At 46.5% G+C, this 27127-nt stretch overlaps 1 protein-coding gene and 1 long non-coding RNA gene across 5 annotated transcripts in view; both read left to right on the forward strand.

The window, feature by feature from the left end:
* Nucleotides 1–24145, forward strand: part of LOC144258247 (uncharacterized) — a 336945-nt gene extending 312800 nt beyond the window's left edge. The window contains exons 1-5 of one of the 4 annotated variants that reach the window (XM_077806663.1): nt 148–321; nt 1260–1401; nt 20363–20476; nt 20587–20762; nt 20859–24145. In XM_077806663.1, the coding sequence (XP_077662789.1) occupies nt 20867–22276 (1410 nt within the window). In that variant the 5' untranslated portion in view covers nt 148–321; nt 1260–1401; nt 20363–20476; nt 20587–20762; nt 20859–20866 and the 3' untranslated portion in view covers nt 22277–24145. Of the gene's footprint in view, nt 1–147; nt 322–1259; nt 1402–20362; nt 20477–20586; nt 20763–20858 lie in introns of those variants that run through there. The other 3 variants (XM_077806664.1, XM_077806665.1, XM_077806662.1) reach the window with 3 other exon arrangements.
* LOC144258348 (uncharacterized) lies at nt 3152–5820 on the forward strand. Its single transcript, XR_013344686.1, has 2 exons — nt 3152–4884; nt 5173–5820. It is a non-coding gene; the product is annotated as an uncharacterized LOC144258348 (long non-coding RNA).
* Nucleotides 24146–27127: the final 2982 nt, after the last annotated feature.

Here is a 27127-nt window from a genome sequence, read left to right on the forward strand (position 1 = left end):
CCGTTGTCTTTGGCCCGCCCACAGAGAGGAGTGCAGGGAGAGATGTGCCCCCGCCCCGCCATGTTTCCCGGCTCCGGGCATGCGCAGATCGCGGGGTTGGGGGGGTCCCGCATGCGCAGAGGCGGAGCTCGCAGGGGCTGCATTTCCCAGAGCCCCTGGTTCGGGAGCCGGGCGTGGCGGGATCAGCTGCTGCGCTGCGGGGCCGGGCTGGGCCGAAGGGTTTGTGCCGGGGAGACCTTCATTCACCCCCCCCCGGGCCCCGCTCCCGCCCTGGGGCCGCCCCGGGCTCCGCCCGCCCCGCTGCGGAGCTGCAGCCTCCAGGTACCGGAGCGAGCCCCGGGGCCGGGCGGTGACTCTGCCCCAGTGTCCGGGGGGGGGAACCAGCCCCCCCGGGGTCCCTGCGTGGGGCCGGGCGGGGGGAGACCTGGGGAAAGGGGCGGAGGGAAAATGTCGGCGCAGCCCGGACATGGCCGGGGGGGGGAGAAGAGCCGGGGCCCCCCGAGGGGCGGGGAGGGAAAGGGGGGGGGCTGAGATCCCCTCGGATTTACCGCCCCCCCCGCTCCCGCCCTGCCCCCTTTCTCTCCCGGCGGCGACGAGCAGCAGCCCGGGTGACCCCCCGCTTCCCCCATCTCCCTGAGACGGGCTCTGCCCCCCCCCGGACCCCGTTTCCTCCCCACTTCGCCTGTGGCCAGTTCAAATCTCCGCCTTGGGGGGTGTCCCCCCCATTTTACCTGCAGTGACTTGTCCCGGTTTAGGGGGGAACCTCCCGAGGTCCCTTCCAGCCCTGACATTCTGTGGGAAGTGCCCCAGATGGAGACGGCCCAGTCCCAGGTTTCCCAGCCCCTATTACTTCCCCGCCCCCACCCTGCCCAACCCAGCAACCCCCCCAGCCCCCCCACACCCCGACGCCGGCTAGTCACGTTGCCAGACCCCACTGCCAGCCCCTCCCCAGAGCCAGTGACCTCGCTCCAGCCCCACTCCCTTCCCCTGTGAAAGCCACATCACCCAGGGGTCCCTGCCGGCCATGTGATTGTGAGGCAAGAAGAATCCATCCCACTCTGTTGTTGTTTTAATAGCGCTGTATAATCCCCTCAAGTTTCCCCTCCTTTCTCTTGAACTGTTGAATAGTGGCATAAAATCTCCCCAGATGTTGGTGCTTCTCTCTTATAGTGGCAAATATTTCATTTGTGCCCCATTTTCTCCTCCGTTCTGAAACACTGATATCAAATTCTAGAAAATCTTACCACTTTTCTCTCCAGGTGTCTGACTGAGATCAGGGCTCCTCTCCTACTGAGCGTGGCCCTATTCTGCCAGGTGGTGCAGAGATCCCAACTGAGATCTGGGCCCTGTTCTGCCAGGCACTGAAGAACCCCCAAGTGAGATCAGACCCTACTGTTTCAGGTAAAACTGAGATCTGGCCCTCTTGTGCCAGGCACTGCATGACTGCGGCCTCCATTGTGCTGGGTACTTTAGAGACCCCAACTGAGATCCGTGTCCCAGTTGGGCCTGGCATTGCACTTAACCTGATGAAGATCACCCCCCACCGCTGTACCAGGCACTGCACGGACCCTGACAGAGATTCTGGCCCCACATTTTGGCTGGTGCTGCAGGGACCCCAAAGAAAATCATGGATCCTGTAATGCCTGTAACCCCTGTTTGAGGTCAGGCCCCTTGTTGTGCAGGGTTCTGCACAGACAGTGACCAAGATCAGGGTCCCCATTGTGACTGTTGCTGAACAGACACCGAGGGTATGTCTACATTGCCATTAAAAGCCCACAGCTGGCCCATGCCAGCTGACTCAGGGTCACAGGGCTCAGGCGAAGGGGCTGTTTAACTGCTGTGTAGATGTCTGAGCTAGGGCTGGAGCCAGGCTGTAGGACCCTGTGAGGTTGGAGTGTGCCAGACCTTGGGCTAGCTCCCAAGCCGGAACATCTACACCACAATTAAACAGCCCCCATAGCCTGAGCTGTGTAAGCCCAAGCCAGCAGGCACGAGCCAGCTGCTGGTGTCTAACTGCAGTGTAGATATGCCCCAGTGACAGTCCTTGCCATGAAAAGCTCAAAAGCTAAATAGGCAAATAGTGGGAGGCTACTCTCCATTTTACAGATGGGGAAGCTGAAACTCAGAGAGCTGAAGTAATTTGCTCAAGTTTGCATGGAGAATTTGGGGCAAAACTGGGATCTGAACCCAGATTATTTGAATCCTTGCCTCTCCCCTTAACCCCAAGCCCAGCTTGTGTGTGTACAGTGGTGTTGTGGCCTGTGTTCACATTGCATTGGCTTCAAAGAGAGGCTGTGGCATTTCCTTCATTGGAGGTTTTTAAGACCAGGTTAGAGATACTTAGACCTGCCTCATCACAGGAGGCTTGAGTAGATGACTTCTCAAGATCCCTCCCATGCCTACATTGAAATAATTCTCTTTTGTGCTGTGTCAAGGTTCCTTCCCAACTCTGAACTCTAGGGTACAGATGTGGGGACCTGCATGAAAATCTCCTAAGCTTATTTTTACCAGCTTAGGTTAAAACTTCCCAAAGGTACAAACTATTTTCCTTTTTCCCTTGGACTTTATTGCTGCCACCACCAAGCGTCTAACAGATATATAACCGGGAAAGAGCCCGCTTGGAAACGTCCTTCCCCCCAAAAATCCTCCCCAAACCCTACACCCCCTTTCCTGGGGAAGGCTTGATAAAAATCCTCACCAATTTGCATAGGTGAACACAGACCCAAACCCTTGGATCTTAAGAACAATGAAAAAGCAATCAGGTTCTTAAAAGAAGAATTTTAATAGAAGTAAAAGAATCACCTCTATAAAATCAGGATGGTAAATACCTTACAGGGTAATTAGATTCAAAACATAGAGAATCCCTCTAGGCAAAACCTTAAGTTACAAAAAGACCTAAAGACAGGAATATCCGTTCCATTCAGCACAGCTTATTTTCTCAGCCGTTTAAACAAACAGAATCTAACGCATCTCTAGCTAGATTACTTACTAAGTTCTAAGACTCCATTCCTTTCTGTTCCCGTCAAAAGCATTAAACAGACAGAGAGGCTTTGTTTCTCCCTCCCCCCAGCTTTTGAAAGTATCTTGTCTCCTCATTGGTCATTTTGGTCAGGTGCCGGCGAGATTATCCTAGCTTCTTAACCCTTTACAGGTGAAAGGGTTTTTCCTCTAGCCAGGAGGGATTTTAAAGGTATTTAGCCTTCCCTTTATATTTATGACATGCTGTGTCATGTTCTACTCTGAGCTGTTGGAACTGTGATGCACCATGTCAAGTTGCATAGTTTTATGGTGCATTGTTTTACCTCAGCTTGTTTGGTGCCTGTGTTGTGTTGGTTTGTTTTGAGCTCTTTTTCATTGTGTACTTTAGGGTGTATTAGTTTGCATTGTGTTGCTTTCTTTTCCTTTGTATTATCATTTTATGCTCTGGAGTGTAGGTTTTTTTTTGTTTTGTTTCCTGAGTTGCCTGACGTTATGTTGTGGTGGGCATCTTTCTGTATGTTGTGTTTTTATATGTATATATTGAATAGCATCATAGAAATGTCAGTCTGGAAAGGACCTCAAGATGTTATGAAGTCCAGCTCTCTTTGCTGAGGTAGGACCAAATATGTGCAGATTATCTCTGACAAAGGTTTGTCCTACCGGTTCTTCAAAACTTCCAGGGAAAGAGAAGCCAGCCTTGTAAGACTATTCCAGAGTTGAACTACCTTAGCTCTGGTGATACCCACACAGATTTTAGTGGTGAGCAGCTCTGGGGTCTCCTCTCTCTCCAGTGAGTGGGCAGCTGCGTAAATAGACTAAAGTTGGGAGGAGAAAAATTTACATGTCCAAGATCACCCAGGCTGTCTGTAACGGAGCTAGAAATAGATCCCAGTTCTAGTGCCATCATACTGCTGTTTCAGGTACTGAAGGTCTCTGCTACGCTGGTGTTTTAGGCACTGGTGCAAACCCTTAGTATAGGCAGAATTTACACTAGTGCACTCTGATTGGCACTGGTGCACCATGTCCCAGTTCGAAGGCTTTCGAGGGCAGGTGGGGGACAGTGACCTTACTGAGGCCTGGGGCTGGCTGAACAGTGCAGCTGGTAATGGAGGGGCAGCCGCAGGGTGGGTTTGATTTAAATCGAGTCTTCCTGACTAGTGATTTAATCGTGGTTCTCTACATAAAAGTTCTTGTTGGTTGTTATAATCTTAATACATATTCTTCGTAACTCAGAGATAGATGTAGGTTTCATTTTTAGAAGGTACACACTATACATTTTTAAACCGTGATTTATTTTGAAAACTTTTCAGATTAGTTTTACAGCTATATCAGAAAATGAATGATTGTTTGGTTATTTCATTTACCAAAGGTAATTGAAGCAGATATTTACGAACTCATTGGGAGGTGAACTATCTCCAACAGGTTAATTATTAATATTTGGAGGATTTTCTTGCCATGCTGTATTAGGTGGAGATCCTCACCAGACAGACATTTAAATTGTTTTATTTAACTAAAATAACATTAAGTATTCTGGATGTTTTTTCTTCAAGAGCAAACATATAATATTTTAACAGAAGAAGCATATGTCCCTTTCTTCTCACATTTATCTGCAGACTTCTTCTCCTTGTCCGGATCTATTCCGTCCCCAACAATCTTCTGTTCACTGAACTTTTTGAAACTTTGCACTTTTCGCGAGTGGTAATGGATTGACTCTGTATACACAAATTTGCAGGGGGACAAGAGAGTTGAGGTCTGGTATTTCTCACCTCTCTCTATACATTTATTTAAAAACATTTTTGCTGTTAAGGAGCATGTTACTTCTGGAGACACACATCCACGGTTTGAGAACTGCAAAACTAAGCATCTCTGATGGTATCATCTAGACTGAGCACTGAGTCCCATTGGGTAGGTAGATTAACCTAAATAATATATACAGAAGCCTGTGGAACCCCATAAGATTGGGTTCCTAATCCATGAACTATTGGAACTCATTTACAAAACTTTTCTTAAACATTATGTGAATATATTGTCTCATAATATAGAATTAGAATTTATAATCCCTATTCCATGATGAGAGACCTTTGAGCTACAACGTATCTTAATTAAAACTATCTTTAGATAAGTTTATACCTCAAAAACATTTTACAAAAAAATCTGATTTAAATCAAAACAATTTTTATCCACCCTGGGCAGCAGTGAGTGCTGGAGATATGAGCCAGGAGCACAGCCCCACAGGACTGGACACTGACTTCTCCTGACCCAGGACACACACCCACAGCTGTGTGCAGGGACTGCAGCTGAGCTGCCCTGCCAAGACAGCCTGTGCATCCATGGACAAACCACCTCTTCCTGCAGCCTAATACAGTGTTATCTGGGGACCTTTCCAAGCTGAGGGTGACGGGACTCAGCAGATACTGGCTCTGTCACTGACCTTGCGGAACTCACAGCCCCTCTCCGTTTTCCTCCTACCCATTGTCTACTTGGATTGTGATCTCTTTGGGGCAAGAACTGTCCCTCTCTGTCTGTGCAGTGCCCAGCACAATGGGGGTGCTGATCTCCATCTGTGTCTGTGCAACGCAAAGCACAGTTTATAGACTCACAGACTTTAAGGCCAGAAGAGACCATCATGATCATCCAGTCTGACCTGCACGTCGCAGGCCACAGAACCTCACTCATCCACTCCTAGAATAGATTCCTAACCTCTGGCTGAGTTAATGAAGTCCTCAAATCGTTATTTAAAGACTTCAAGTTACCAAAAAAAATCCACCATTTACACTAGTTTAAACCTGCAAATGACCCATGCCGTGCCCCATGCTGCAGAGGAAGGCCAAAAAACCAAAACCCCAAGGTCTCTGCCAATCTGTCTGTGGGCAAAATTCCTTCCCATCCCAAATATGGCAATCCATTAGACACTGAGCATGTGGGCAAGACCCAGGAGCCAGACAACTAGGAAAGAATTCTCTGTAGTAACTCAGAGTCCTGCCCATCTAGTGTCCCATCACCGGCCTTTGGAGATATTTGCTGCTAGCAGTTGCAGATCAACTACATGCCATTGTAGGCAGTCCCATCATACCAATCCCTCCAGAAATGTATCGAGCTCAGTCTTGAAGCCAGTTAGGTTTTTTGCCCCCACTGCTTCTCTTGGGAGGCTGTTCCAAAACTTCACTCTGATGGTTAGAAACCTTCGCCTAAGTTCAAGCCAGAATTTATTGATGGCCAATATCCATTTGTTCTAGTGCCAAAATTGGTGCTTAACCTAAGTAACTCCTCTCCTTCCCTGGTATTTATTCTTCTGATGTATTTATAGAGAGCAATCATATCTCGCCATAGCCTTCTTTTGGTTAGGCTAAAGAAGCCAAGCTCTTTGAGTCTCCTCATAAGGCAGATTTTCCATTCCTTGGATTATCCTAGTAGCCCTTGTCTGCACCTGTTCCATTTTGAATTCATCCTTCTTAAACATGGGAGGCCAGAATGGCCCTCAGTATTTCAGATGAGGTCTCAACAGTGCCTTGTATAACAATAGGTTTCAGAGTAGCAGCCGTGTTAGTCTGTATCCGCAAAAGAAAAGGAGTACTTGTGGCACCTTAGAGACAAACACATTTATTTGAGCATAAGCTTTCGTGAGCTACAGCTCACTTCATCGGATGAAGTGAGCTGTAGCTCATGAAAGCTTATGCTCAAATAAATGTGTTTGTCTCTAAGGTGCCACAAGTACTCCTTTTCTTTTTGTATAATAATACTAACCCTTCCCTGTGTCTACTGGAATTACCTTGCCTGATGCATCCTAGGACTGCATTAACCCATATCATGGCTGCAGCACATTGGCAGCTCATAATTATTCTGTTATCAACCAATACACCCAGGTCTTTCTCCTCCTCTGTCACTTCCAACTGATAAGTCCCCAGCTTATTGCAAAAATTCTTGTCATTAGTCCCTAAGTATATAACTTTGCTCTGTTAATTTTTATCCCATTTCAATTACTGCAGATTTCAAGGTCATGCAGATCTTCTTGTATGATATGCCTGTCCTCCTCCATATTGGCAATCCCTCCCAGCTTTGTGTCACACTCCCACTTTTTGTGCCAAGGTCACTAATAAGAATGTTGAATAAGATTGATCCCAAAACTAATCTCTGAGGAATTCCACTAGTAACCTCCCTCCAGCCTGACAACTCACCGTTCAGTATGACCCCCCTTGTAGTCTCCCCTGTAACCAATTCCTTACCGACCTTTCATTTCTCATATCCCCATCTTCTCCAATGTAATGAATAGTTTCTCATGTGGAACTGTATCAAATGCCTTACTGTCATCCAGATGCTACTGCATTTCCTTTTCCAAAAAATTAGTTACCTTCTCACAGAACGAGATCGGGTTTCTCTGGCATGATCTAACTTTTGTAACACCATGTTTTATTTATTATAGTGCTGAAGGCTGGAAGGAACTGTTAGCAATAGGCTGAGAAAGGCCATGTGGAGTTGGGGGAGGGGATGGCAGACAGTGTGGAGGTGGCGGAGGGGATGGAATGTTGGAGGGGTATCTGGGATTTTGTTTGTAGGAGTCCATGCGTCTGCTCCCTGTGGCCATGGTATATTCCATATCAAAGCAGCATATCAATAGAGCAGATGCATACACCATAGCTCCATCTGGAACATGCAGCATTCACTGCCAGATGGGGTGGGCGATCTTTCAGTGGCCTAGCTTGATATTCCTGGCTGAGGTGGATTCAGTTGGATGGGGGTCTGGGGCTCTGATAGTTTGTGGTGATCCTTTTTACATAGTCAGTTCTTTCCCTTTATTGTTTTACCCCAACCTGTGCCCGATGCCACTATCTTGTTAACTTGCTTTTGTTATTTCAGTTACAATTTTTAAATAGGATCTAATAATTGCAAAGCTGAATGAAAGATAAACCAAACAGAACCATATGAATTTTGGCACATCACTAGGTATAGTTTGACCAGTATGCTGTATAGTATAGTATAGTATGCTGTAATTACCTGGCTACCTATAGCATTTTCTGGTGGGGTGGATGAAGCAATGTCAAAGAGCCAAAAGGGCTTTTAGGGTGAAAGGGCTCGTCAGGTGTTCGCTGTCTAGGGAGCATGTCACCGGCTAGGGGCTGTAGTCTTTCAGGAGTGGTGCGCTGGATTGCATTTACTGATCTCAAAATAAAAGGTTAAGACTTCTGGTTCACAATATCGAATCTTGCAAACAATTATACAAATAGACCCTAATGCTGTTTAAACAACATGGTTTCAAGATTCAAAACTGAAATTAAAATTGAGATAAATGCATTAGAGATGAACTGACACCTAATTTCCATTTCTTAATGCCTGAAATTTTGACACTTGCTCACATCATCTTTTTTTTAAAGCGACTCACAGCACACAGTCAAGTTAACTAATGAAAGCACACCAATTATTGATTGCTTTGTGATGCAGAAGCATCTGATTAAGCACCGAATTAAAATGGTACCATGCAAGTGGAAATGCATCAATGCAGCTTAGCTCCAATGTGTTTAATTGTGAATGAAACGTTTCTAAATTAAATAAATTGAAGGATTGTAAACAGGGGGAAATACACAGAAGTGCCTTTACCCAGTCATGTTAACTTCTTGTCCCAGCCCCCAATGAGTTCTGGCCTCCTGGTCAATTCAGCTCCCAGTCCCACATCAGCTGTGCCCTCTCCCAGCCTAACCCGTTTCTACTGCAGTTCTTTGTCCCCCTTGTCCAGACGGGGTTGGTGCTGCAGCCCCTAAGGCACCTGTGTTAATCACTGTCTCACATACTGGGGCTCTTTAGGTTTCACGGAATGATTTATCAGCATTACTGACTCTGGGAGATGGGGGAGAGGAGAGGCTGAGAGGGAGTTTGCTTCCCACACTCTGCAGGGCCATTGTCAACCCTGCTGGCCTCCATGTTACATCATCCTCCACCCTCCCCCATGTGTCTTTGCTCATGTATCAGAGTGTCACCTTCTGATCAGAATGCCAGTGGCCTCAGCAGAGCTCCCAGACAGGAGCTACATCATGATGGGGTTATGGTACTGAGAGTCAAATACATCACAGGGAGGGTGTAATTATCCTCAAAGCAAGCATTACAGTCTAGTAAGTGAAAGAATTAAAGTACTTTGTTACTTAAAATTATGCTTGAAAGGATTGGATTTTTATTAATAAATTGCAGTAAATGTTGACTTCACTGTACACACACAGACGAACAAATATTTATATAGGTAAAATACAGAAATACTTCTGGAGAAAGTTGAGTTTGATTTAAGATTATTTACGCTGTATATTTTGCATGTTACATTGACAATTTGTGTTTGAACGGTTATAAAGATTGGCTTTTGAATCTCAGCATTTACTGTAATTACATAATTGTTGCCTGACAACCCTCATAACTTCCCACCACTCTGAACATTGAAATTGTAAACACTGAAAAAAGGGCTTAAATATAAATATCGCTATCAATTGAAATAATAAAATAAAAGAAATAGAGAAAATGAATTTTGCCAAACTCACTTAACAGCAATTGCAATATAGTAGGGGATGGAAATTCACAGCTAAGGCACCCAACCTTAATTCCTCCTGTAGTGACACCAGGCAATCGCGATAGGGTAAGGAATAAGGCATTTTAGTGTATAAAGTTCCAGATTAGATTATACTGCTTTGTAAAGACATGAGATCTTTCAGGATTTCAACTTCACTGTGTTGTTTCTTTTATTGGTAATTCCCATAAATCAGTAGATAAATAAGATTCTATCAGTTATGAAGTGGCAGTTTCGGTTTCAGAATATTATTTTACGCTAGGGGCCAGGTCCTTGGAGAGGCAGAACCTTGGTTTCATTTTAACTTGTCCATGCTCAGCAGCTTCTGGAATTTGGTTCAAGATATTTACATGTTTCCATGGCCTGTTCATAAAAGTGCTGCTAGAGAATGTGGGGAGGGGCGGAAACTCACTGCAGGATCAGGAGCTGAGTCCCTTACATATTTATAGCTCATCAGAGGAAAGATGGGGACTGGTGGGTGTCTGGGGATTTAATAATAAACAAATATCATTGTTCTTAGTGAATTTACATCTTCTAATTCCCAAAACCCACTAATTATCTCTGCCTGCCCCCAGGAGTCTGGGGAGGGGAGTACTAGTAATCTCCTTTGGCCAGTATGGAACCTAAGGCACAAGGATCTTTTAGTAGCTGGCTCAAAGTCACCCATTGTGAAATTCACTTCACTGGATAAATCCCTAGTTGCTGGGCTCTACAGGGGGTGGGGAAGTGAATTCAATCCCCCATTCCTGGGCATGGACTGCCCCATGCCCCCACAATCCTCACCTCACTCTCAAACACTATCCCAATCTTCCCCTGCAGTGATGGACCCACTTGATGCTGCCAGAGCCACCTGCCATGGGACCTAGAGGGGGCAGAGGCCCAGCTCTAGAGTTGCTACCACAGCCCCCATGCTGTGCTGTCTTTCCAGTTTGCAGATGGCTCTAGTTGTCTGGGGACCCAGCCCATGCATCCACCATACACAAACATCCTCACAACACACATCCCAGGATGGGGAAGAACCATCTGGGGCTGGCTGCAGTCTCCCCTTGCTTCTGTGAGAGGAGTGGGGTGGTCCCTCATATAGGACACAAGCATACCTGGAGCAGAAGGGAAATGTAGTTTCTTCCAGGGGCTTGAAAATGTTTGGTTTAGACTCTGGAGCTCTGTCTTCCTGTTTGTTTCCTTCTGCTACTTTCAGATCTCATGGAGAGGCAAGGTGGGTGAGGGAATTTCATTTAGAACCAATTAAAAATACCTTTTTGATATCCAGGGAACCAACATGGCTACAACAACTCTTTTCCCTTTGTATCTCTCCCCGCCCCCCATCTCCGCCTCAGCTGAGACTGTCCCATATGATGGGAAAATAAGGGTTCAGTCCTGTAACTGGATTGGGTTTTTCCAGCACTAATGGGAGTGAAAGCCTGTGTGCATTAATGGCGGCAGCAGAAGCAGTAGCAGCTCTGAGACTCAGAGATGCAGGGAGAAGAGATGGGAGTGAGCAGGTTATGTTTTTGCAGGGTGTGAGTTACTCATATGGGAATCTGTGCCACTGCGTACGCACAGAATTCACGTCCAGTGCAGAATTTTTTTTTTTTTTTTGGCATGAAGAAAATACATTCTGCCTGAGAAGTGCTGCGGTTCTGCCTGTCACCCACCAGAGGCCCCTATGGCACCAGAACAGCCAGCTGGGTTCATCTTGGTGGGAAATTGTTGCCCTGAGCTATACCCCAAATGGGAAGAGAGTTAGTGGGTGCAACTTGGGAGAGTCCTGAGACACGGCTGCCTCTGGGGGTAGGGACAGGGTGGTCATTCTCTACTCACAAGAGGGTGTGGAAGGGGCCCAGGAGGAGCAAGTGTCCCTTAGGGAGACTGCCAGCTCCAGGTTACCCAGTCCCAGCCGCTTCTGCCCCCCACCATACCCCAAACCTCCTCACCCCTCCAACTATCCGCAACTAGTCTTCCCTCGCTTCCACCCCTTATTGTGTGGCAGAGAACTCTAAGCTGTAGCCCCTTCTCTTTAACCCCCCACCCCAATTTCAGTTGTTTGGTGGTGCCCTGATTGTTTTCCATTGATCATTTGGGAGGGAGCAAGGCTGGTAACTTGAGCCTTGCATTACCTTCCAGCTGACTAGTGAGGAGTGACAGCTCTCTTCTTGGGTGGATGGGCCAATCCCAGGGCCTGTTACCTCTCCATGATTTATTTTCCATTCCAAGTCCATATAGTAGATTTTCAATATAAATGCTTTGTTCCTTACATGCACCCCATTCGTTGATCTCTCAGTCATTATGAGTCATGGCCAGTTTTGAGCTTCTGTAGACACGCCACATGATCATCCTCCAAGAGATGTTTGGTGTGATGGGTTTGTCAGGTCTCAGGTGAGAGCTGCTGGCAAAGACCAAGTGACCCTTTGCCAAGGGATCTCTGTGTCACTGTCTAACCCCCATAGGCCTGGGAGGGGACAACTTTCTGCCAATGGCCTTCAGGATGTGTGCTGAGTTCACTGCAGTGCCCCCTCGTCCCCTCTCCATTTCCCTTCTTGGTGTGCTCTCTGGGACACTGCCACGCTTCCTGCTCCCCAGGCCACCCTATATCTACTCCATGTGCTGAGCTTTTGGCAGCCTTCAGTGAGAGGCAGTCCAGCCCATCAAACTGCCAAACTGCTGGGCCTCAGAAGATATATATATGTTCCTACTGTATTTTCTATTCCATGCATCTGATGAAGTGGGTTTTAGCCCACGAAAGCTTATGCCCAAATCAATTTGTTAGTCTCTAAGGTCCCACAAGGACTCCTCATTCTTTTTGCTGTTACAGACTAACACAGCTACCACTTTGAAACCAGAGATCTTTCAGTAAGTCCCTCATTTCCTCTGTGTTGAGAGGAGTGTACTTATAAGTATTATGAGCCACTCTATTGTCTGCTGGCCCTGACCACCGAATGGTTACTTGGAGGGGAGCCAGGGGAGCGCTGGCACTTAAGTCTGGGTTAAAGAGGAGGAGGAGCAGGAGGAGACCAATTATCCCAGATTTTCATCGTGAGTGCTGGGTTCCAATCCTGGATTTGTTTTTCAAGATGTTTCCAATTGATTTCATTTTGGTCTTTATCAGTATTGCTGCCTGAACCAGTCAGTAAGATTACCCTTCTGTTGTATGCTACCAGCAATACGACGTGCGGAGGAGCTGCTTTCTTTTATTTTTGCTTTTAGAGTATTGTTTTCTGCTTGAAGCTCACTTAATTTGTGGTTTAAATCTGTCTTTTGGTTCACCTCTGATGTAAGAGTCTTTTGGAGTGTTTCCAATTCCCGTAACTTCTTTTCATATTCACGGTACAGTATCACAATTCCTTTCTCTAACTTTCCTTTTGTCTGACCAGACCACCACAACATGCTATCCTTCACACTCATACCCTCATTCCATCCATCCTTTGCCATAGTCTTTTGAACCTTCCCATGTTTTCCTCCTATAAAATCAACGATTCTCCCTTTCGTAGAGGGTATCGATACACCCTGGGGCAAGTCATATGACATTGTTACCCCGCTTCCTGAAACCCACTCAATCAGCACTTCAGGGGAACTGACCGAGCACTTCCTTGTACTCAACGCTACTGAAGCACACTCTGGTGCTGAATACTTGGTTTGCTGTAGGCGAAGGCTGCAATACCGAAAACCCTGGCCACAAACACAATCCCATTCAGTCCTCTCATCTGTGCATCCTATATATGGTTCGTATTAAAAAGGGGTGCAAAGGGTGTCTTGGGGAGCGCCAAACCAAGGTGTGCACTAGAGGTGGTATCCCTGGTTGTGAGAAACTTTCCAAGGATTCCTGATCACACCCTGCTTGCTGCACCAAACTGGGAAGCAAGGAGATTCTTTTCCCCAAAAATCAAGCAGGCACATTTATTCACAGTCCCGGGAAGGCTGATAAACAGCTTCAAAAGTGCAGTGTCACAGTGACCAATTATGTATCTTTCCTCATCGCGCCATTTGCATATATCTTATACGTACAGAGACAAACATTGTTTCAGAGAGAGAGAGAACATTTAACGTGATACTGACATGAGCAGAACATATGCATAGACACTATTTTAATTACATCAATTATCTATGACTACCCGTAAGGTGAAGGGGTGGGGCGTGAGTGTTCACAGATATCCTAGGGATGTTTGCAGGGTTTGTTCTGTTCTAAGAGCCGAGTTACTGGGCGGACATTTGACCACGCAGACTATCAGGTACTTACAGCTCTTAGTGTTATTGGGCCTCTGATGTTTCTGTTTCTGACTCAGATGCTAACTAAATTTCTAACTCTTGCCTAACACAGATTACTTAGCAAATAACCAAAAACTCAAACTAAGTCTAACATACTAGATGGATAGAATTTGAATTAGCAATTTCTCACACTGACTGATCATACAAGCAGTCCACCAAGTTTCCATACACAAGTTAAAAATCCCTTTACCCTGACACCAGTACTTCCCCCAGTTCAGTCTTTGTTCCTCAGATGTTTCCAGGAATTCTCTTGTGTGGGGAATGAGGCCAAGACCAGGGGGATGAAGCGGACGAGGCTTTCTTCCGGCAACTCGCAGAAGCTACTAGATCGCATGCCCTGGTTCTCATGGGCGACTTCAATCATCATGATATCTGCTGGGAGAGCAATACAGAGGTGCACAGACAATCCAGGAAGTTTTTGGAAAGTGTAGGGGACAATTTCCTGGTGCAAGTGCTGGAGGAATCAACTAGGGGCAGAGCCCTTCTTGACCTGCTGCTCACAAATCGGGAAGAATTAGTAGGGAAGCAAAAATGGATGGAAACCTGGGAGGCAGTGACCATGAGATGGTCGAGTTCAGGATCCTGACACAAGGAAGAAAGGAAAGCAGCAGAATACGGACCCTGGACTTCAAAAAAGCAGACTTTGACTCCCTCAGGGAACTGATGGGCAAGATCCCCTGGGAGAACAACATGAGGGGGAAAGGAGTCCAGGAGAGCTGGCTGTATTTTGAAGAATCCTTATTGAGGTTACAGGGACAAACCATCCCGATGTGTAGAAAGAATAGTAAATATGGCAGGCTACCAGCTTGGCTTAACAGTGAAATCCTTGCTGATCTTAAACACAAAAAAGAAGCTTACAAGAAGTGGAAGATTGGACAAATGACCAGGGATGAGTATATAAATATTGCTCGGGCATGTAGGAATGAAATCAGGAAGGCTAAATCACACCGGGAGTTGCAGCTAGCGAGGGATGTTAAGAGTAACAAGAAGGGTTTCTTCAGGTATGTTGGCAATAAGAAGAAAGCCAAGGAAAGTGTGGGCCCCTTACTGAATGAGGGAGGCAACCTAGTGACAGAGGATGTGGAAAAAGCTAATGTACTCAATGCTTTCTTTGCCTCTGTCTTCACGAACAAGGTCAGCTCCCAGACTACTGCACTGGGCAGCCCAGCATGGGGAGGAGGTGGCCAGCCCTCTGTGAAGGAAGAAGTGGTTTGGGACTATTTAGAAAAACTGGACGTACACAAGTCCATGGGGCCGGATGCGTTGCATCCGAGAGTGCTAAAGGAATTGGCGGATGTGATTGCAGAGCCATGGCCATTATCTTTGAAAACTCATGGCGATCAGGGGAAGTTTCGGAAGACTGGAAAAAGGCTAATGTAGTGCCAATCTTTAAAAAAGGGAAGGAGGAGGATCCTGGGAACTACAGGCCGGTCAGCCTCACCTCAGTCCCCGGAAAAATCATGGAGCATATCCTCAAGGAATCAATTCTGAAGCACTTAGACGAGAGGAAAGCGATCAGGAACAGTCAGCATGGATTCACCAAGGGCAAGTCACGTCTGACTAATCTAATTCCCTTCTATGATGAGATAACTGATTCTGTGGATGAAGGGAAAGCAGTAGATGTGTTGTTCCTCAACTTTAGCAAAGCTTTTGACATGGTCTCCCACAGTATTCTTGTCAGCAAGTTAAAGAAGTATGGGCTGCATGGATGCACTACAAGGTGTGTAGAAAGTTGGCTAGATTGTCGGGCTCAATGGGTAGTGACCAATGGATCCATGTCTAGTTGGCAGCCGGTATCTAGCAGAGTGCCCCAAGGGTCGGTCCTGGGGCTGGTTTTGTTCAATATCTTCATTAATGATCTGGAGGATGGTGTGGATTGCACCCTCAGCAAGTTTGCAGATGACACTAAACTGGGAGGAGTGTTAGATACGCTGGAGGGTAGGGATAGGATACAGAGGGCCCTAGAGAAATTAGAGGATTGGGCCAAAAGAAATCTGATGAGGTTCAACAAGGACAAGTGCAGAGTTCTGCACTTAGGACAGAAGAATCCAATGCACCTCTACAGACTAGGGACTGAATGGTTCGGCAGCAGTTCTGCAGAAAAGGACCTAGGGGTGACAGTAGACGAGAAGCTGGATATGAGTCAGCAGTGTGCCCTTATTGCCAAGAAGGTCAGTGGCATTTTGGGGTGTATAAGTAGGGGCATTGCCAGCAGATCGAGGGACGTGATCGTTCCCCTCTATTCGACATTGGTGAGGCCTCATCTGGAGTACTGTGTCCAGTTTTGGGCCCCACACCACAAGAAGGATGTGGAAAAATTGGAGAGAGTCCAGCGAAGGGCAACAAAAATGATTAGGGGTCTGGAACACATGACTTATGAGGAGAGGCTGAGGGAACTGGGATTGTTTAGTCTACGGAAGAGAAGAATGGGGGGGGATTTGATAGCTGCTTTTAACTACTTGAAAGGTGGATCCAAAGAGGATGGATCTAGACTATTCTCCATGATAGCAGATGACAGAACAAGGAGTAATGGTCTCAAGTTGCAGTGGGGGAGATTTAGGTTGGATATTAGGAAAAACTTTTTCACTAGGAGGGTGGTGAAACACTGGAATGCGTTAGCTAGAGAGGTGGTGGAATCCCCTTCCTTAGAAGTTTTTAAAGTCAGGCTTGACAAAGCCCTGGCTGGGATGATTTAGTTGGGGATTGGTGCTGCTCTGGGCAGGGGTTGGACTAGATGGCCTCCAGAGGTCCCTTCCAACTCTGTTATTCTATGATTCTATGTCACACACCACCTTATGTAGCTTTTCCATATGGTAGGAACCATTTGTTCCAAACTCAGTTCCCAGTCCAGTTTGTGGAAAAATACAGGTATCAAAATAGAGTTCAGTGTCATTTGGTCTGGTCACATGCCCTGCTGAGTCATAGTAACCATGACTCATATGCTGGCTGAAACATTCACAGGAAGGCTAAGCTCTTCCACAGTCCATTGTCTTTGTTGATGAGCAATCAGCACTGTCTGGCTTTTTTATTGTTGTACCTGAAAGGCTAGTTGTGGGTGTTACCCAGAGTACGCATATTTGAAATACAGATACATAGTCAATGTCCATAACTTCAGATACAAACATGATCCATGCACACAAATAGGATAATCATATTAAGCAAATCATAACTTTTCCCATGACACCACACATGATGTATCTTGCACAAAATGCATCATAATTATGTCCTAAAGCCCACCCAAAATTCCTTCTTTCAGAATACTGTGGCGTATTGCACCTGTTTGTGGTTACTCGTTAGTTTGTCAAAATGAGGGTGCAGAATATCTGACCCGGGCTTCTCTCCTTAGGCTTATTCAGGTAAATCGCAGACTTCAGCATAACTACTCCCACAAAGCCTCAACCTAATATAAAGCCCTTAACTGTAGCAAGATTAATAACCCATTTATTTATGTTCACCTCCTTGCTCCTCTATGCATGTTCCAAGCTAATAAGCAATACTCTGATAAAGACGTTTTATTCCTCTAGTGAGTATAAAATTGCCCACAAGACATGAGACTAGGTCATAGATCATAAAATCAGGTCGGGGTCAACAGGAGTGAGAGTCTTGTCCCCCCTCTCCCCAACTGCCCCAGCCACAAGCTGTCTTCCCTCCAGGCTCCTTGGATCTTTGAGCCTGTTCCTTTTGAGGTTGCGTGGCCCAGTTCTTGTTTCTTACATTCTCCTTTTCTGGAAGAATTAGAGGCTGTTGTTCCTGAATGTTAGTGTTTAATTCCCAACCTTCTCCACAAACTGGTGCAGTTTAATTCTCCCTCTTATTACACTTGAGTCACTAGATTTCCTAATTCCCCAAAATGTGCTTTTGCGATGTAACAGTTCTGGGGTAGCTAAGCCTTTGACCTTCCTCCATGGTCTGCTCAAGGAATGTCCTCTCAGGTATCAGGCCTCTAGCCAGCCCTCCCTATGGGTAGGGATCCACATGCCTCTCCTTTTGACCAGGGTTTGAGGATTGCAGCTTGTTCTCCACTGTGTTCACTGGACTAACATCCAGTTGCTGTGCTTTGCTTTCTCTCCAAGAGCTGTGAGCAGTGTGTGTGTGATAGAGGTGGGAATTCTGCTGATACTTCTATTATGTGAATACACACTTCAGTTTCCCTCTGTGATTGGTATTGCTTTGATTAGAAAGAGCAGGAGACATGAGGTGTTTTGTCATGTAGCTGTCATAGGGTGATGTGAATGGGTCATTAAGGACTGTCTGGGATCAGCCTACATCAATGGAATACCCGACAGAGACAATGGAATAATTGTCACCTGGCCATGGGAGGATCTCCGTTCGGCTGAATGAAGCATACATGGACTCGTTGTGTTTTTGGGAGCAGGAAGAACTGGGCTTGTAGATGCAGGGAGTTGTACTGGAGTGAAGACAAATGGACAGGCACAGTGAAAGGAAAACAAAATGTTTTCTACAGCAGCAAAGCTCAAGGGCCTTGTGGGGAGGGATAGCTCAGTGTGTTTGAACATTGGCCTGTTAAACCCAGGGTTGTGAGTTCAATCCTTGAGGGGGCCATTTAGGGATCTGGGGCAAAAATTGGGGATTGGTGCTGCTTTGAGCAGGGGTTTGGACTAGATGACCTCCTGAAGTTCCTTCCACCCCTGATATTCTGTGATTTTAAGGGCATTGGCCAGTCTGGACTACATAGAGAAGGAAAGACAAACAACTTTCCAATGCTTTGTTTCAGTTGACTAATGAACCCTGCTATGTTTTAAAATTCTGCCCAGTGTGCGAGCAAAAACTTGCTGAGGTGCATTGAAGCATGAATGAGGAACGGTCTCTGAAGAGGAGTGTCGTTCAGCTGGACCTGCTGGCAGAGCTCACAGGTTGAAATAGGAGTTTTGAAGCCAGAGGCTCAGTCTCAGGTGGTGAAGCTGCATGGCCTATCCTTGTGAAAGAGTGGGACCCCTTGGGGGTCTAGCACACTCAAGGGGCACGTCCCAAGGACTGTTTTAAAATCCAGGGCATAGCACAGATCCTATGGATCCATGACAGTGGGCCAGAGGTTAAGCCTTATGAGGAAAACATATAAAACAAGAAGAGCATCTAAATGCATATTTACCATCGCCCCCTCATCAGTTCTCTTGGGAATCCCTGATCGGTTCCGAAGTGTATTAAAACCTTTCTTAAAGGGTTACCTCTTGGTTATCAGGTCAAGTCAGTTTGTAGCCCAAAAAGCCCTCTCAATCAGCTCAAACTCAGCTATTTCTCCCCAAAAAGTCTGTCTTTTTCAGTCTCCTGAAAGAGGTAAAATCAGTCACTGCCCCCTTCTGCATTGGGCAAAGCTTCAAATGATGGGAGATCTGCATAACCAGCCTTGAGATCTGGCATTCATCACCCCTTAGTCACACCAGATTGCACAGGAAACCCATCCCTGAGCCCTCCCTGGTATCATCTGGCCCATCTCAGCATCATAGTCTGTGAAGTGTTCATGCTTTCAAGGGCTGGCTCATACATACACATAACAGTCATAACACAGCCAGTGTTTGCTGGCAATGAAAACAGAGTAATTGACAAACATGAGCAATATCTAATCCTTTACAGCATGAAAGTGCATTGGGGGAAGGGGACAGCAGCCAGCTGTGTGAGGGAGGCGGGGCCCAGACACTGGGCATAGAGAGCCTGGAGTCAGCTGTGTGCTGGGGAGATGGGGCATGAACCAGATGTGTGCAGGGGAGAAGTGCTGTGGACACAGCTGAGAGCAGGTGCGAGTGCCGTCTGCTCTGCAGCATGATGAGGGAGCCCAGCGTCCGACTACCAAGTGCCCTGCCTGCCCAGGGGAAGCTCCACAGTGGTTTTGCTGAGTCCAGACTTGTATGAGGAGGGAACAAATTAGCAAGTCTCAACAGCAGCCAGCCTCTTCCCTGTGTCCCGGGGAGGAGTCAGGTGTCTCCAGGCAGAAATCGGTGGGGGGGGGGGGCATGACCCTGTGTGCCCAGCCCACACATCTCTGCTCTGCACCCTGGGGATGAGTCAGGTGTCTCTGGGCAGAAATCTGGGGGTTGTGATCCTGCATGCCCCACCCACCCTCTGTTCAGCAATTCCGGATGTGAAGGGTGATTCCAGAAACGAAGAGTAACTTCGGGAAAAAATGCAGTCATAGCGGCAATTTCCAGAAAACTTTGGCCCTAGTCGTAACATTAAATACGGTAGTCTCAAGATGGATGCCTGTGTTCATCAGATCTGTCACTCTGCCTTCACATAGTTCACTCGGCTGGTGGGTTCTACCTCTTCCCCCATTCTGTGTCCGCCTTGTCTATTTAGATTGTAAATTCTTCATGGCATGGGCCATCTACTATTCTGGGTTTGTACTGTGCCGAGCACAACAGGGACCCACTGTTAATTGGCCCTTAGGCACGAAGATAATGAATATGATTTATAATAATAATTCTCCTGCCACTTTGAGCCAAAGAAGCTGGCCTTGGGATGTTACTACTTAAAAATGAGCTGGGGTTAAAGCTATGGAATATTCTTTGTGACAGGTATCCCACAAATTCCACGAACCTTCCTTATTTTCTTTGCTTTGAGCAGGGTTTCCAGTTTCCAAACCTGATGTGATTTCATGGCTGGAACAAGGGGAAAACCCGTGAGTCCCAGATCTCCATGGCAGTGAGAAAAAAGTGCTCCCAAGAGCTGCATGCAAAGGTGAGGAACTGGTGAAACCAATTAAAAAAACTGTCTGTGAATACAGGAAACATTTAGGATGCCCTACAAAGACCTTGTGAGCTCTCTAAGTTGAGGATTGTTCCCTGCAGATGTGGAATTATGAGGCAGATGTCACTCATGGCTTTCCACGTACCCTGACTGACAACTGGCAGCAGGTCCCTCCCCAATCTTCCTTTCCCTGAGATTTATGGTGAGATGCAGACCCAGAACTAATCCCTTCCTCTCTCCTCTGGGGAAAGGTTTGATCTCTCCCGCACATACTTTGGTTTGTTAATTCCTTTTTCCATTCCTGTCTCTAAGATTTCCTTTCTCTCTGGCGCAGGGAGTGACCTATGTCTGGATTCTCTCTGTCTCCCATTAGGTGTTGGGATGGTGAATGAGAATGAGGAGAAACCCCAGCAGGAAGATACTGAGCAAGTAGAATCCCATGAAATGTTATCAGGAAGATCCAAAGGAAATGATTCTGGAAGTTGTGCACTCCCAGAAAAAGAAGAAACTTGTGAGAGTCAGCACAGGCCAGAGGAAAACCTCAGTAGCCACTCAGACCTTATTAAACACGAGAGAATCAACATGAAAAAGACACGCTACACATGCCATGAGTGTGGGAAAAATTTTAATCGGAGCTCAGAACATATCAGACATAGGAGAATCCACACAGGAGAGATGCCTTACACATGCTCTGAGTGTGGGAAAAGCTTTAGTCAGAGCTCAAACCTTATCAGACATCGTAGAATGCACACAGGGGAGAAACCCTACACGTGCTCTGAGTGCGGGAAAAGCTTCAGTCGGCGCTCAAACCTTATCACACATCAGAGAATCCACACGGGTGAGAAACCTTATAGATGCTCTGAGTGTGGGAAACGCTTCATTGATGGTTCAGCCCTCATCTCACATCAGCGAATCCACACAGGAGAGAGGCCGTACACATGCTCTGTGTGTGGGAAAGGCTTCAAACACAGCTCACACCTTATCACACATCAGAGAATCCACACAGGTGAGAAACCTTATGGATGCTCTGAGTGTGGGAAGCACTTCATTGATGGTTCAGCCCTCATCTCACATCAGCGAATCCACAGCGGAGAGATGCCCTACGCCTGCTCTGAGTGTGGGAAAAGCTTCAATCAGAGCTCACACCTTATCACACATCAGAGAATCCACACGGGTGAGAAACCTTATGGATGCTCTGAGTGTGGGAAGCACTTCATTGATAGTTCAGCCCTCATCTCACATCAGCGAATCCACAGCGGACAGATGCCCTACATATGCTCTGAGTGTGGGAAAAGCTTCTATCAGAGCTATGCTCTGATCACACATCAGAGAATCCACACTGGAGAGCTGCCCTACACTTGCTCTGAGTGCAGGAAAAGCTTCATTCATAGTTCAGCCCTCATTTCACATCAGAGAATCCACACAGGAGAGAGACCCTACACCTGCTCTGAGTGCAGGAAAAGCTTCAATCAGAGCTCTGCCCTGATCACACATCAGAGAATCCACACAGGAGAGAGACCCTACACATGCTCTGAGTGCAGGAAAAGCTTCAGTCGGAGCTCTGCCCTTATCACACACCAGAGAATCCACACCGGAGAGATGCCCTACACATGTTCTGAGTGTGGGAAAAGCTTTAGTTGGCACTCAAACCTTATCACACATCGTAGAATACACAGTGGAGAGAGACCCTACACATGCTCTGCGTGTGGGAAAAGCTTCAATCAGAGCTCAAGCCTTATTAGACATAATAAAATCCACATGAGAGAGAACTGTAATAAATGCCTTGACTAGGGCTGGCCAAAGATTTTTTTTAAAAAAAAAATCACATTTGCTAATTCCCACATAGCGATCTTTGCACCATCTTCACCGTGGCCTCTCAGCTCCCCCAGATGAGTTGCCTGCTTCTGCCTTTTGCTGCTCACCCTTCTTTGGGGTCAGTCTTGGAATCTTTTCTATCAACTCCTTTCGTTTTGAGTTGTAGGAGTGTGTCCCCCTCCAGCCAGGAATTTTCATCCGCTCCAGAGAGATGGTTTGATTCCAACAAGCTTCACTGAGGCAAAAACTACCTGTGCCTTACATCCACTAGGATTGTACATGGCGTTGGCGGCAGCTCCTGTTAGTGATCTTGGTGTAAAAAGACAATTACAGTTGTAGAGCCGATGCAGCCCAGGTGCAGTGGTTGTATTAGCTTTCCTCTTGACCTGACCTAAACTGCATCACTTTTTCTAGTCTAAACAAACCCTGAGCATCACGGTTACACTGTTTCCCCCATTTCAAAGCAATTGTTAGTCATCAAGTTTCCACTTCGGGAACAAATTGTTTCATTCCTAGTTGCTCTAGTGTTGCTTCAGGTTGTGCTGGAGAGCAGATATTTTTTTACTACCATTTTTCTCACTTAAAATATATTGAACTATAACAAAGAGCAGGAACAGGGCAGGGATAGGGGAAAAGATCATTTCACCCTCTGTAACAACAGAAGAAGATAGGGTAAGTCAGAGGGATTCCCTTATTCCCCATCACTATCCCAACGCCCATGTTGTTCAATTGGTTAGGTCAATATTTTTTTCTAAAGGGCTGGGAAGAGGATTGCCTAATAAATGACTTGTAACTAAGCAAAATACCCATGCATTTGACTCCCAAAGCAGTTGTGACCCAGGCCCTGCAGGAGGTCACTCCTGCAGATATCTCCTTCCAAATCAGATGCATGATGCCTATTATTTGGGAAATGCAATCCCTAGCTAGGTAGAAATGGAAAAAATGAAACTGACATTTCTGTTCCGCTCACCCCTGGGAGATGCTGCAAATGTGTAGAAAATGAAATCCATGTTGAATGTGATAGAGCTGCAGAAAGATACCTATTTTTAATAGATTCCTGACATTTAGTGTCTTACAAGGATTCTAAAATGCACCTGAATTTAGTCCCTAATTTTAAATCTGTGCCACCAGATTAAAGAAATAAAAGGCCATATTTGGGGGATTTATACCTCATTATCGCAACTGATATGTTGTGTGATTGGTGAAGAATTCTACCCCAGAGAAGTGTAAAATTACTCCAAGTAAGGTCAACGATTTGACAAGAACTCAGGTAGAAATTACAGGTTTTAGTGGTTGATCTTCACCCAAAGAGATGGACGCTGTGGTGACCTATGGCCCAGGTAAACTATTTTTAGAACGCTGCTCTCTAGTTAAGTGGCATTGATCACACTCCTAAAGGATGCTATCATTAAATTGTGAACAGCTGTCTTCTACCATTTGGCTTCAAAGTTTCATGAACCACAGAGAGAAACAGCTGATTGCTTCAGAACGATTCTATGCCTATGGGTCCCAGTCTGGCTGCCTTGTTGGACAAGAAGCACTTCCATGCTGGGCAAATGATGGTAGCCAATGGGGGAATGTATCAGATTACAAGTTCAGACTGCGGGACACATGAATGCTGAGTCGTCATGCTGTGGTTTTGTCTCTTAGTTTTGTTCTTGAGTCTAATGAACTCACAGAAATGGAAGGCTCCTAGGTTATTGTAGAATGTGACTTCACACAAAGCTCACTGGGTGGAAATGGGAATAAAGACAAAACTTCCCTATTGGTTTATATTTTTAATCTTTGAATAAGTTGTTACTAGCGACAATGAAATTAAACATGAAGTTAATTAGTGAAACGTAAGAGGCTGATTCTGTGATAACTTTCAGTGTTACAGTATAATTCAGTTTTTCTTCTAGTTCTCTCCCTGCCCCCTCCTACTATATCGGAAATGGCGACTAATCCTGAAATTAAAACCTCACTCCAAAGGAATTAGAGTGGGGGAATATGTGAGAGAAATAGCATGTACGAGAACAGAGACCCAGTATAGGCTGTAATTATTTGTATTTCAAATGGAATTTATTTTGATAAATTTTAAGATCTTCTGTTAAGAGGAAAATTACTTGAGACAAGATGTGAACTTTTTATCCAGTTAGAGGGGAACAGCCACAGAGTTCCCCAGGTCTCTTGTTTGCAAAGCAAATATGTCACATCAGGCAGGAGATGTCAAAATCTAAAATGGTGATGGATGTGTGATGGGAGCTTTTCTGGGTTGTTCGGGTTTTTTTGTTTGTTTTTTGTTTGATTTGTTTTTTTTCATTTAATTTTTGTTTTCTTTTTGCAACCAGGTATTTTTATAGGGCCTGAGGCCCCTTTTCCTTCCAGCTGTTTAACCCTCAGGCCTGGCTCTGGAAACCTCCTCAGAACTGGCCTTGTGTTACTTTCATGTTTCATATCTTTGGGGTTCACACACCCACACTACATGCAGTTCACAGCAACTGTTCTTTTGAGAAACCTGCTGGGTTAAGCGGGCCTTTTCCAAACTGACATTAGCCCAAAGTCTGCCTCAATTCAGCTGGATTGGGACACGTCTGTATCAAAGGAATGGTTCACACCTGATTTGCCCAGAGACCTTGAGGGAGGTGTGGTAAAATAGGATAAGTAGGAGTCAACAACAATACAGGTAAAGGCGAAAGACCTTCACCTTGCAGGTCAACAAGCCTGTTCTGTTCATTCCCTCTGAAGCATCTGGCACTGGTCACTCTTAGGCAGCACACAGGGCTAGATGGACCATTGGTCTGACCCAGTATGACCAGTCTTGCGTTCTTATGTAAGTCGTCTACGGCCTTGTCTATGCTGGCAAGTTTCTGTACGGTAAATCAGCTTTCGGTGGTGTAATTTCTCAGGTGTACGCACGGACAAGCCACTTAGTGCGCAGAAACTGTGCAGTTGCAACACTGTAAAAAAAACCAAAACATCCTGATGAGCAGCGTAGAGCTTTCTGCCCCGGGGCTACAGCACCATGATGCCAGTGGAGACACCCTGGTCGCTTACAGCGCTGCGATTGGCCTCCGGGAGGTGTCCCACAGTCCCTGTTCTCGCCTCTCTGATCATTGGTTTGAACTCTACTGCCCTGCCTTCAGGTGACCAACCATAAATCCCATCCCTTAAATTCCTTGGGAATTTTGAAAGTCCCCTTCCTGTTTGCTCAGTGACACATGCAGTGGTCTCAGCGCATCTTTCCAGGTGACCATGCCTGCTCCATGCACCAGCGATCCCCCGCGTGGAGCAATGCCGAGCTGCTGAACCTCATCAGCATTTGGGGAGAGGAGGCTTTCCAGTTCCAGAATTATGATACCTACAGCGAGATTTCACAATGCATGAGAGAAAGGGTCCATGACAGGGACACCCTGCAGTATAGGGTCAAAGTGAAGGAGCTGTGGAACGCCTATCGCAAGGTGCAGGATGCAAACCGCCGCTCCGGTGGTGTGCCCAAGAGCTCCTGGTTCTACGCTGAGCTGGAAGCAATACTTGGTGGTGACCCACCTTCACTGTGAATGCCACTGTGAATACTTTGGTGGCTCATGTGCCAGTCAAGAGTGGACCAAACCAGGAGGAGGAAATCTTGGGTGAGGATGTGGAGGCGGAGGGGGACCCAGACGCAGAGGACAACTCGGAGGTGAGAGATGCATGCAGCCAGAAGTTCTTCTCTACCCCAGAGGAGGCTAGCCAGTCACAGCTGTCAGAGCTTGGTGAAGTGGAAACAGGAGAGGAGGCCCTTGGTAAGTGGCTTTGATTTTGGGAATCACAGAAGCAAGTTGTTGGGGGCAGGAGGGTTGCAGAAGGAAGGTTTGTGTCTGTATGATGTGCATACCACCACATACTTAGTCTGAGCAGTGGAATAGGGTGTTCATTGACTCCCTTACTTCACAGGAATCTGCCCCAGAGATCTCCATGAAACTCTCATGGAGATACTGGGAAATCCACTGCCGCGGGTTCTTTGGCAGAGCTCCTTTGTTCCTTGCCCCACTAAGGGTAACTTTCCCGTGCCACCCTGCCATCACTGGGGGGGGGTGGGGGGACGGGACATTGATCATTGCTGCACACAGGCAAGCTGCATAAGGGCCAGGGCAGATGCCAGTCTTGGAGAAGACCCGCCCTTGATTTCCTGCTCACCCTCAGCAGCGAGATATCTTCCACAATGAAAGCAGCCTGTGGAAAATGTGGGCACACGAATGATTATAAGCGCCCCCCACACACACACACACAGTGCTTTCTCTCCCCAAGAGCCATGTGCCCAGTGTACAGGTCCTGGAACAGTGATTTCTCCTACCCTTGCTGTTACCATTTTGGGGGAGTTGTAGCTCATGTGATTGCCTGGGGTCAGCCAGTTAGTGATAGGTATGTGCATAGGGACTGTTTTTTAAATCACTGCATCAGTCGTCTGTGTGTTGCAGACAAGACTGCTTCTGTAAAATGTTGCATTTTGGTTTCACAGATATGACCTTGGGAGCCAAGCTTCCATCTTTGTTATCCCTGGCTGAACTGCTGTGCAGAATTAGAAAGCAGCCGTGAAGAACTAAAGAGAACTTTCTGCATGATGTCATGATGCACTCCATGGCCGACAAACAAGAATTGAAGGAAAGGCCAGACAGCAAGAAGAGGGACCGAAAGGAGAACGCGGTGCTCCAGAAAGAAGCCATGGAGTGGCTCTTAAACGTTATGGAGTGCCAAGCGGACACGGTCCAGGCACTGCTAGCTCGCAAACCAAGCAGCTCCGCGCCCGCCCTCCCCTGCACCCACTATCACAAAACTCTTCCCAGGCACCCCCCAGCTACTGCCAAC

The sequence above is a fragment of the Eretmochelys imbricata genome, chromosome 28, assembly GCF_965152235.1.
Source record: "Eretmochelys imbricata isolate rEreImb1 chromosome 28, rEreImb1.hap1, whole genome shotgun sequence".
Taxonomy (NCBI): Eukaryota; Metazoa; Chordata; order Testudines; family Cheloniidae; genus Eretmochelys; species Eretmochelys imbricata.